The sequence below is a fragment of the Staurois parvus genome, unplaced genomic scaffold (genome assembly GCF_062004578.1).
Source record: "Staurois parvus isolate SC_StPar_1 unplaced genomic scaffold, SC_StPar_1.0 ptg001591l, whole genome shotgun sequence".
In the NCBI taxonomy this organism is placed as follows: domain Eukaryota; kingdom Metazoa; phylum Chordata; class Amphibia; order Anura; family Ranidae; genus Staurois; species Staurois parvus.
In genome coordinates, this window is record NW_028319387.1 from 2501 (window position 1) to 15000 (window position 12500).

The window sequence follows — 12500 nt, forward strand, 5'->3', positions numbered from 1 at the left end:
CCTCTCTCCACCTCTCCCTCTCTCTATCTATCTTTGCTGTGGGTTTTTTGTTATAGAGTGCCTATACATATGTACACATTGTTTTATCTTGGGTCGTAAATACTTGCTTTTCTTGACACTCCAAGACAACGTTCAATAGGCCAAATAGTTCTTTGACAACCAAGCAGTAAGATTTCATAAATGTCTGATATAGAAACTTGTTGCCCTCCAACAGGTATGCTTTTATGTTTTATTTTGATTTGTGACACTGTTGCCCCACCTCCCATGATGTGAATGTCCTGCCCATATGGGTAAGCCCACACATGGCTTGGTGCTATGTATAGAGGAGGGCATGCTCTGTTTGACTAGCTCTGAAGAAGAAGGGATTCCCCCTTCGAAACACGTCAGTTCATTCTGAGAGTCTCCCATCTCGATGGGATCCGTACCTGTCTGCTTTTCTAACACGCTGATGTTACATTTTATATGCATTTACCTATGCTACTTTTGTGCATATATATCTCAATTTAACAAATTTCACCCTTTACTTTCTGAGGTAATGTGCAAGGTTGGTGCACTTTTGTTTTTGTTCTTCGTTAGTTTCTATTGGGCCTCCCCAGCCTTGTGTTTAAGCTGCACAACCTTTGATCGGCCATTAGATGAACTTTTATGTGATTCTACCCGCTGTATTCTGATCTGGGTCTCTGAACGCAGGAGGTTTTGTATCCGCAATCACCTCCATATATACAGGGGGGTTTTACTAAAACTGGTGCACACAAAGTCTGGTTCAGTTGTGCATGGTAACCAATCCGCTTCCAGGTTTTATGGTCAAAGCGTAATTGAACAAGCTGAGGTTAGAAACTGTCTGGTTACTATGCACAGCTGCACCAGATTCTTTGTGCACCAGTTTTAGTAAATCCCCCTCACGGTATTTTTCATTATTTTTGTTACGGCAAAAAAAAAAAAAAAAAAAAAAAAAAAAAATTGCCACGCATCTTGTGCATCACTGCATACGCCAGAGTGAGAGCAATAATTGGGGGGTCTGTCATTTCCCGCTATATACTCATGAGCTGTAAAGGTACTTCCAAGTATTGCCAATTTATTATTTTGAGTACCGTAACTTTTTGCAATTTCACAGGTGGCTTGAAATATGTGGTATCTGTTTACTACTGAACACAAACGCCCTTTTTTTTTTTTTTTTTTTTTTCGCATTACATTTATTTTAGTGTGTGTATATATATATATATATATGTATATATATATATATATATATATATATATATATATATATATATATATATATATATATATATATATATTTTTTTTTAAATAGAAGTTTGATAAACAGCTGTGCAACATAAGAAAATTATAAAATTACAATCATCTGCTTTCAGAAAATTTTTTTTTATATATATATATATATATATATAAATAATTTTTTTTTTTTGAGGGGCGAAGTAATTTTTATAGTTTAAAAATTAAGATTTTGATGAGTAGCCTCTGTAGAGGGGAAGTGGTTGCTGTGCGCTGTTACCAGTTATGGATTTTTAAAAAATGACACACAGAAAAAAGTGCCCTAAAAGTAGTATTTGGTGAGCAAACCACAACCCGGCTCTCACCCGATCATCTCCGCTATGGACTGTGTTTGGTTAATTGTCCTTTTTGTAGGCTTGTATATCTTCTGAATTTTATGATCTTCTTATGCAGCTTGCCGGATGAATACCGATGTGGAAAGGCCTTGGGTCCAGTAGAATCATTGCAGCAACATCCAAAGGAACAAGGGAAGATCCTGATTGGCTACAGTAGGGGGCTGGTAGTTCTATGGGATCGGGATTCCAGGAAAGTGGAACATCTCTTCTTGGGGAATCAGGTGAATAATTAACTTTTATATGATGGAAACTTTTGAAATTTTCAAGTTCCTGATGAAGGAATGTATAATCACTCTTTAAACAGATTGGTGGGGGGGGGGTCATGGGAATGAGAAGTATTTGCTGGGAAGGAGGGGAGTATAACAAGCCTGTGTCTTCTTTTTTTTTTTTCTTTTTTTTTCTCCAAAGCACAGGTTGCTTTTTTAAAAAGTGAATTTACTGGTAGGTTTGATCTTGTATTTGTGACTGTGATGAGTGAGAAGAAGAAATCTGATTGCCACACTCTGCGTGCATCGGGTTTGCTCTGAGTGTGCCGACTGGGATTTCTTTTTTTCACATTGAGCATGTTGAGCTGGGAAGGGCAGTTTCTGAGCCAGCACCCATAGCGAGTCTATCGGATTCAGAAATGGCATCCCCAGGTTCACTGTGACTGTAATAAGGACATCAAATGCAAGTTTCTTCATTGCAAGTTTTTTTTTAATTGGTGACCTGTTCTGTTCATTCACAAATGCCCTCTTCTCTTTCCAGCAATTGGAAAGTTTGTGTTGGGAGAGCAGTGGGACATCGTTTGTTAGCTCTCACAGCGATGGAGGGTACATGGTGTGGGCAGTCAGCAATAATTCCTCCTCTACATCCCAGCCGGTTACCGCCTCTATTCCGTATGGTAAGTGTCATTCATCGAAGACCACTTGTGAGGCTTGTTGTGCAACCGTGCCCAGACTATGGGTTTTAAAATCTAATTGCACTTTAAAAATGAATGTATTCTTCCCAGACATATCCCACCCTCCTCCTTTAGAGATACATACAGCTGCCATTCTACTGTTGTGCTTTCATGCAACACTGCAGTTCATCATGTCCTGGCTGCTTTCATGTCCCATAGACACTTGAACACCGCTGGCCTCAGGGCACACAGTAGTCCGTGGAGCTGCAGTACACAGGTGCGACCAGGACAGTGATGGCTTATGACACTGATTGTAAAAAAAACAGCAGAACGGCGGCCACTGGATTGAGAGAAGTATGCATCTGTAGAGGGGGAGACTGGATTTGTAGCAACAAGATCAATAGTGCCATTCATTCATATTTTTAGAAATGTATGTCACCAATAGTGCCATTCATTCATATTGAGAAATGTGTGTCACCAATAGCACCATTCATTCATATTGAGAAATGTGTGTCACCAATAGTGTGTCACCAATAGCGCCATCTCCTTCAGGGTTTCCTCTTTGTCTCTTAGCTGCAGGCTCAGTTTTGGTGAAAAATCTGTCCAGTGTCACTTCTCTTTTCCTGCGCTGCTCTGGAAATAAGAGACCATGTTATCATTCATCAGATTCAGCACTCTGTTCGTTAGTTATGTTGGGGTGGTGCTTCTGGTCAGCTTTGTTACCACTCTGCACTTTTTTTTGCCATTCTGCACTTTTTTTTTTTTACCACCATGCTTGCTCTGCACGTTCTGGTCACCTTCATCACCGCTCTGCACTTTCTTTTCAACAACATGCTTGCTCTGCACATTCTTGTCACCTTCATCACTGCTCTGCACGTTCTGGTCACCTTCTTCACTGCTCTGCACGTTCTGGTCACCTTCATCACCGCTCTGCACGTTCTGGTCACCTTCATCACCGCTCTGCACGTTCTGGTCACCTTCATCACCGCTCTGGACGTTCTGGTCACCTTCATCACTGCTCTGCACGTTCTGGTCACCTTCATCACTGCTCTGCACGTTCTGGTCACCTTCATCACCGCTCTGCACGTTCTGGTCACCTTCATCACCGCTTTGCACGTTCTGGTCACCTTCATCACCGCTCTGCACTTTCTTCTTACCACCATGCTTGCTCTGAATTTTCTTTGGAGCCATGCTGGATGACCGGTACAGTTTGTGCTAAAAAGCATACAAAAAAGCTTTACTACAAGTGTGCACAGGGATTTACAGTATGTCATAAAAACCACAACAAAAAAAGCTTCTCTGTACTGTAAGTGCCTTCACAGTACACTTTCAGTGTCTGTCTGTGACTGTGATCTCACCTACAGGAAGTCAGGGCCACGTGTCAGAGCAGGGAAGATGGCCGCGGCTCGTGTTCGTCAACCGAAGCGGAGTTCGCAAACCGAATTTTTGCGAACTGCGATATCATTGTAATGGCAAACAGAGAAGGCGAATCTTCCTGACGGGCACAGACAGCAGTAAAAACCTAGTGTTCTAATCCCTCTCCACTCTACCCAAAAAAAACAAACACAAAAACAAAAAAAGGGTTTTGCTTTTAGTAATGCTTTACCACTTAAATTATAATTAAAACATTTTTTTTATGACAGTGTAGATACCAGAGTTTGACTTTCAGCATCTTGCAATCCCTGTACATCAGAGCTTAGACTGGGAGAGGTGGAACTGTATAGGTTTTAGTCGGTTCGTTGTGCTGCAGTGCTCGTGTGCTAAGAGAGCGGAGTGACAGCGAGATGAGCTCACCAGTCTGCTGCTTATCTTTTCACTGTCCAGGCACAGGCGAGGGAATGACAAGATCTATGAATTTTACTGAACTGCTCCAGAGGAAAGTCGGGTCTAAAAGTTGCGCTGTGCGGTAGAACTGCTTAAATCTCACGACAGAATGGTCAGAAATGCAATTCATTTGACACACAAAACCACTCCTAAGCAGGGGCGGACTGACCATTTGGAAACTCGGGCACTACCCGAGGGCCCGGGGTCAGTAGGGGGCCCCAAGAGATGCCCCTGGTACCTTTTTCATAGGCTTTTTTGAGTTTGGGCAAGGACACAGGGGCCCCATGATCCCCTATTGCCCGGGGGCCCCATGAGTTGTCAGCTGCCCCTGCTCCTAAGCATGCATTTCATCTGTGTATTTAGCAGTTTGCCTGAAGTTCAGCTTTAGTAAAGTTTGACACGCAACAAATGTCTGGTGACATACATTTTTTACTTGTACTAATTAGAGGATGTTGACTTTTTTCTACGAAGGAAAGGAAAAAAATGTCCTGCCCGTTAGGGGTTGAGGATTTGTATTCTTTGTGAACTTGAATTGCTGTTGTCCTCTCACTGAACTTCGATTGGAATTCCTAAGTATACAGTGCTCTTATCAGGAGGTATCCGAGGCCTCTGCTGTCCTCCGAGGATGGGACTGTGTGAGGTGGAGAATTCCAAGCAGAAACACAAAATTTTTTCATACAAATATGTGACGACAACCACTAATTAAGCCTGCTAGCTTTTTATTTTGGATGCTTCATTTGGCAGAAAAATTCTGGAATCGTTCCAGCTGGGTCGTAACTGGCGGCCATATACACTGTGAATCCCAGGATAATATGCGCATTTGTGACTGATTAAGGAAATAATGTTCTTTACTGGCCTGTAGCAGTAAAAGGAGGCCACCTTTCTATGCTTGCGCTGGTTTTGTGCTGCAAAATATTTATTTCTAATATTAATATATAATTCATATTATTAAGGCTGGATTCACACCATTACCCTAGGTCAGTGGTTCCCAACCTTCCTAATGCCGCGACCCTTTAATATAGTTCCTCATGTCGTGGTGACCCCCCAACCATAAAATGTATTTTCGCTGCTACTTCATAACTGTAATTTTGCTACTATTATGAATCGTAATGTAAATATCTGATATGCAGGATGTGTTATCATTGTTACAATTTGAACATAATTAAAGCATTCCAATTCATGAAATATCGTTTTACCTCCAATACTGCTGCTTTCAACACAGTAGCTGCTTTCTACACAGTAGCTGCTTTCTACACAGTAGCTGCTTTCTACACAGTAGCTGCTCTTTTTACACGTGTGACTGGTCCACATAAGTACATTATGGTGCCAACCCTGTCACACACCTGTATTTGTATGGGGTGTATGTGATGGGGTTGGCGCGATGATGTCATCACGCCGGGTACTCGTATGTGGGCGTAGCTGCATGTGGGCGGACCCGCCTGGAGACGGATAGAGGAGCGGTGTCTCTGTTCCTAAGACCATTGGAAATGTGTTTTCCGATGGTCTCGGGCGACTCCTGTGGAAGGGTCGTTTGACCCCCAAAGGGGTCGCGACCCACAGGTTGAGAACCGCTGCCCTAGGTTAACACCTAAGCATTTTCCGCAGCGTTTTGCATTTATAGTCCATGAACACCTTCACTTTTCTGCATTTTCACCCGGTGCGTTTTTTGGAAAGGGACAGGGACTATTTTGAATGCAAAAAGTTGCTTTTTTGATTCTATAGACTTCGATGGAAATGCTGCAGAAAAGCACATAGTGTGTTTTTGAAGCTCTTTGCGGTTTAAATCTGCCTAGCAACAAGGAAAAAAAAAACACAACACGTGCAAAAACGCAATGCAGAAACGGATCAAACGCAAACTGCATTGGTATAAACCTAGCTTTAGTTAAAGCGGTTTTGAAGGCTGAAGGTTTTTTACCTTCTTGCATTCTATGCATGAAGGTAAAAAACCTTCAGCATGCAGCTTCCCTTAATACTTACCTGAGCCCACTCTCGATCCAGTAATATGCATGAGAGCTCACCTGGATCTCTCCCTCATTGGCTGAGACATAGCAGCAGGAGCCATTGGTTCCCACTTCTGCTAATCACAGCCAGTAAGGAGGGAGTGGGTGACCGGTCCGAGACACACCGAGGCTGCTTGCTCTGGGGGCACTCAGCAGGGGTCAGCAGTGCCAGCGAGGGATGCGAGAAGAGGATTGGGGTTGCTTCATGCAAAAATATTGCCCAGAGCCGGCAAGTATGACATGTTTGTTTATATTGAAAAGAAAAGAAAAAAAATCTGAACCTTTTTAGTATCAATTTAAAGTGTGAGTGAACACATTGTATTGCTGTGGGTTGGAGTATGCTGCATTTAAAGCAGTCCATTTGTTCTTGTATAGGCTGGCAGCACATAACGCACCTAAAATGTACCAGATTTTTTTTTTCTTTTTCCATTGCACAGCACCGCAATACTATTGTAGTGCACTGAAACAAGGATGTCTGCAAGGTGCATTGGGGTGCCATTAAAAACTAATGGTGCCGCAACACACTGCTGATATTGTGTTGACATACAGTAAAATGGGGGGAAAAAAAGCACACCCTCAGGTTGTATTTGAATTCAGGGAGAAGGTTCCTTTTTTATTGCCAGCTCCTTACCCCCCCCCCATCACTTCACCCTACCAGTGCAGAGGCCTTTGAAAATCCACTTGTAAGAAAACTTGGCAAGAAAAAACGCAGCTCGACCTTCCACTTCCTCGGGCGGCATTTCTGGGTAACATGGGTGACATCACAGTGCCTTTTGGCAAAGTTGATGTGAAATTCTATGAGTGCGCTTTTGCAATGGGCTGGAGTACCTTTTTACGGGATTTTGAGGTTCCAGCTCCACTAGAAGTCACGATGATGTTACTTGTGCCTCCCAGCAGCTTCGGAGACCAGGGCCAAGGTATTATATTTTTTTTTGGAGGAGAAAAGATAATTTTGTATACAATTGACTTTGTAAAGCCATTTTGAGGGGGTTACTGTCTGTATGAGTGAATTTTCAATAGTTTCTCCCTGTTTTAATTTGTGATGTGAATGTTCAATAGTTTCTCCCTGTATTAATTTGTGATGTGAATGTTCAATAGTTTCTCCCTGTATTAATTTTTGATGTGAATGTTCAATAGTTTCTCCCTGTATTAATTTGTGATGTGAATGTTCAATAGTTTCTCCCTGTATTAATTTGTGACGTGAATGTTCAATAGTTTCTCCCTGTATTAATTTGTGACGTGAATGTTCAATAGTTTCTCCCTGTATTAATTTGTGATGTGAATGTTCAATAGTTTCTCCCTGTATTAATTTGTGATGTGAATGTTCAATAGTTTCTCCCTGTATTAATTTGTGACATCATCTGACCTATATGTGAGCTCTGTACTCTTTGTGTGTATTCTTTTGTTTTGTAAATTTAAATTTTCTTTCAAACATGTTACTTGTCAAAGTAAAACTATATATTTTTTTTTTTCTCTTCTCCCCTCAGGCCCGTTCCCTTGCAAAGCTGTCAACAAAATTCAGTATCTATCCAGCGGTTCAGGGTATGTTTTTATTAATTCTTTCAATCCCAACTCCAGAAAATAAAAACCCTCCTTTTGCAGTGAGACATTTAACCCCTGGCAGTACGTGTGCAGTCCCACTGCAAGGAAGGATGTTTTTTTTTTCTGGCCGTTAGATGTTCGTTATTTCACATGTGATTAGTTCAGTCGTTCAATCTACAGTGTTGTGCTGATGGTTCAAGATTTTGTAAAAGCATCCAGGCACCTTTTTTCTGTGCTTGGGAAAGGAGGCAGATTGGAAGGCTGTGCTGAAATGTATTCATCGTATTTCCATATACACATTGGGAGTCCTCCGCAGAGGCTTATGAAAGCTGAATTTGTAAAGGGTGATTCAATAAAGCACAGTATTGACATTAACCAAATCAGATCATCAGAACTCTTGTAGTGCTCTAGAAGTAATTTCTGATTAGTTGATGAGTTGCTGAGAGTTGTTCTTCTTCACTAAGCAATGAATAAATAAATGAATAATCTTGCTAGTGTTCTATCCATCTTTATTCAGTGTTTGTTGACATTGAAGATTCTGTATGCTTGGGAGGTAGTCTTCATACATCTCCTTACAGCATTCAACAAAGTTATACCTGGTTCACGCAAGGAGGTTTTTTTTTGTTCAATCCAGCAGGCTGAACGAATAAAACCCCCAAAAAACTGAGCAGCAACTATGCTATCTAGGCGATGTTGGTGCTGCGATCTACCTTGCTGAGCTATTGTGTTCTGACAGGGGGACTGCCCTCTCACCACAACACACTGATCAGCTCTCACAGCCATTGGCTGCAAGCGCTGGTCGGATGCTGGTTTTCCAGCATGACCGTTCAATAAAAGGCAGCTGTTTAGACCGGCTTTTGTTGGACAGGCCGCTATACACACGGGCTGAATGTCGGCTGGCTGAACAGAAATATTCAGCCCGTGTGTGTAGCAGCCTTTGCTTGGGCTCAGGTGAGAGCTCTAATAATCAAAATTAGATTAGTTAACCAATTCAATACCGGGCAATTTTCCCCCTTCCTGCCCAGGCCATTTTTCAGGTTTCAGCGCTCTCACACTTTGAATGACAATTGCGCGGTCATACAACATTGTACCCAAACTAAAATTTTATCATTTTCGTCACACAACTAGAGCTTTCTTTTGGTGGTATTTAATCATCGCTGGGGTTTTTATTTTTTGCTAAATTAACAAAAAAAGACAGAAAATTTTGAAAAAAAAACACGTTTTTCTTTGTTTCTGTTATAAACGTTTGCGAATAAATAATTGTTCTTCATAAATTTAGGCCGAGATGTATTCTGCTACATGTCTTTGGTGAAAATAACCCAAATTAGGATGTATTTCTTAGTTTGTAGGAAAGTTATAGAGTTCACAAACTATGGTATAGATCTGAATATTGATCAATCCTGAAGTACTGACAGCCAATCTAATTTCTTGAGGTCCAGGAATGTCAGAATACTACAGATATCCCCCAAAAGACCCCTTTTTGCAGAGTAGACAGTCCAACGTACTTCATAAGAGGCATGGCGAGTTTTTTCAAGTTGTATTTTTTTTTTTGTCATTTTTCGGAAAATGAAAGAATAAAAAAAATTATTTTCGTAATTATTATTTTTTTTTTTACATAATGTCACCAGTGCAGTACAGCGTCATCATATAAATGGCATGGCGGTGATCAGGGACACTGGTGACAGTGTGAAAAAAAAAATATATTTTTTTTATTTGATTATTTTTTTACATTTTTTCATTAAATTTTTTTTCATATTTTACTATGCCCAAAGTAGGACAACGTTACCATAGTAACATTGTACTATTTTGGGGAAGTGATCAGTTTTTTGTTTTTTTTTACACAATTTGCTTATAGCAAAGAATTACTTTGCTATAAGCAAGCATTTAGCTGAATGACATCGATTCATTCAGGGTTTTTTTTTTTTTTTTTTGTGCTTAGCTGTGATTTGGCCACAGCTAATCACATGACATGTGCATGTGATTAGCTGTGACCATTCATAGCTAGACACTAGTATACGATGGATGGCATGAATGAAGCCATCCATTGTATACAACTGTCATGTGACCTGCTGTGATTGGTCACAGCAGGTCTCATGGTACCAGAAACGGGGCCGATACTCAGATCTGTCATCGGCCGTGTCCGAGGTACACGGCCGGTGACAGATCGCGCCGCTGCGCGGCTCTGCAGGACCGCAATCTGCGCATGTGCGGGAGTACGCCAAATGGTGGCCTCCCGGAAAGCTAGTGCATTTTTCTGGACGCCATACGGCTATTGGCCGGGCGTCAAATGGTTAAAGAACTCCAAGCTGACACTTTTTTTCTGCTCCTGCTCCCCTCAGAGTCCCCCTCTATTGTTCTTACTGTTGCCATCTAGAGAGAAAGTGTTTTAGAAATCCAGCATTTTAGAATAGACATCAGAGCAGGAAGAGATGGAGACGCCTCCAGTGGGGGACACCTGTTATAGTCACATCTGTTAAAAAGGAAGATTTCCCTTCACGTTGGAAAGATTTTCTTACTACCTATTGTGTCTCCAAGACAGGAGGTGAATGCAAATCACTCCCTCTTTCCCCATGAAGACCAGAATGGCAAAAAAGAAAAATCCAGAGGTGTCATGAATATTATTTACCATATCTAAAACTATACTTTTTTTTTTTTTTTTTTAAGAATATATTTTTACTGAAAATCATGGCATGCTGACAAAGAAAAGGCAGCAGAATACTGCAATGACAACAGTACACAAGATAACAGTCATTGTCAGCAAAGACTAGCTAATGGCATAAAAAAAAAATTCATAGAGTACCGCATAGACTTTCACTAGTTGCGGGCTCAAGCCTCTACTTGGTCGGCCATACTAGTGGGGGCTAGATAAGGAGTAAGGAAGCTGAGCCCTATATTAGTGCAAACTCAATGAGTGCTACGGGGAGCACATTGTTGCTCTGAATTTGGGAAGAATCAGCGATTCGACATGATGGTGCAATAAGTGCCACTTTTGCAACTCAAAATGGGGGGGGGGGGGAGAGAGTCAAAAAAGGAAGGAAAAAGAGAATACCACAGAAAGAGAAGAGGGCATCCAACAGGTTTAAGATATAATGTAATCACTCCTGATGTGCTGCACATTAATTTGAGAGCGCTGCAAATAAAGCATTTGTTAATAGGAAGTTAACTTCCTGCCACTAAGCAGCTAAAATCTGCTGTGTAGTTTAGCCCTAAGGCCAAGTTCATCTGAGAGTTTTTTTCATAATTGTGATTTCATGACTGTGATTTTGTCAGATGAGAGGTATTCTTCAGTGAAAATGCGTGAATTAGAAGATCTGAGTATTTTGCATCGACTTCTTGCCGTGATGATACAACAGCCATTGGCGTAGTGAGGAATTTTTATTTAAACAAATATTAAAAATGTGATCTTGGCTTAGATGGCTGGACATGAGGCTGGGAGCATAGGGACTCCTGTGTGTTCCAGTTCTGTTTTTTATTTAAAGGTATGACACATGGTCACTTCCCACACCTGGTCCCCCAAATTTCTCCCATAACCGAAACAATTGCTGTCCAAATCCTGTTTTTCACAAGACCAATCTGTGTTTTGTGCATTATAAATGACGTCATAGACCCAGCTTGTTTTATATTTCCTGCTATGTAATTGTACAGTTTTCTTTGTTCTGTGATCCTGCTATGTAAATGTACAGTTTCCTTTTTGTCCACGGTTCCTTCCTTTCTCTCCTCTCCAGGAACCACTTCATCATCTTCAGCGGGGGTATGCCTAGAGCCAGCTACGGGGACCGTCACTGCGTCACCATCATGCAAGGAAAAAGCCTGGTCACCTTAGACTTCACCTCTCGAGTCATAGACTGTTTCACCATATGTCCGCTCAAGAGTGAAGATGGTATGAACTGGCTTCACCATGAATGTGGGGTATAGCATCCAGGTTATTGAAGTCACATGAGCCAAAAATGAATTCTCATTGGCTGTTCTGGTTTAGTGCTTAGTGCTACTTTTGCTATAGAGTCGCCCATGACATCCCACTGTTAATCGTTTAATTTCCTTTATGCCCAAAATGGAACAAAGGATGTCAGAGATGGAGACTGTGGTGACGAGCTAGGAGCGCAGAGAGAGCACACGGAGGCAGATCACACGAAACCCAACATGTGGGCATTTATTGGGGAAACTCTGGGTATAGAAAAATTAGTCCACAGAACACAAGACACAACAATAAAAAATATTTCTCAGGATGGCATTGGGGCCCTTCCCTCCTGTCAGGTGCCCCCACAACAAGCAGCTTGCTATGGGGGCACCCACTGCTCTGTATATCCACACACGCAGCTGCATCTCGGCCCTGCCCCCTCTCTTCTCTTTGGCTCATAGGCTGTGATTGACAGCGGTGGGAGCTAATGGCTCCCACTTCTGTATTGGCCAATGAGAAAAGGGAGTCCCAGGATAGCTGAGACTCCAATGCACATCGCTGGATTGAGATGGGGCTTGTGTGAGCATTGGGGGGGGGGGAGGGGGGGCTTCTGCACAGAGGAGAAAGGTGTGGGTTTTTTTTTTTTTTACCTTTTAACAAGTGTTACATTTGTCAAAGGACAGAAATGCATGGACACCAGTATAAGCACTGTAAGAAGTTACAACCCTTTC

At 41.7% G+C, this 12500-nt stretch overlaps 1 protein-coding gene across 1 annotated transcript in view; it reads left to right on the forward strand.

Annotated features, from left to right (window-relative positions):
• Positions 1-1644: 1644 nt before the first annotated feature.
• The window catches only part of LLGL1 (LLGL scribble cell polarity complex component 1), a gene marked incomplete at its 5' end in the record, with an annotated part of 49452 nt that continues 38596 nt past the window's right edge, over positions 1645-12500 (forward strand). The window contains 4 exons of the mRNA XM_089662949.1: positions 1645-1846; positions 2373-2508; positions 7817-7871; positions 11597-11751. Coding sequence (XP_089519075.1) covers positions 1645-1846; positions 2373-2508; positions 7817-7871; positions 11597-11751 — 548 coding nt within the window. The remainder of the gene's footprint in view (positions 1847-2372; positions 2509-7816; positions 7872-11596; positions 11752-12500) is intronic.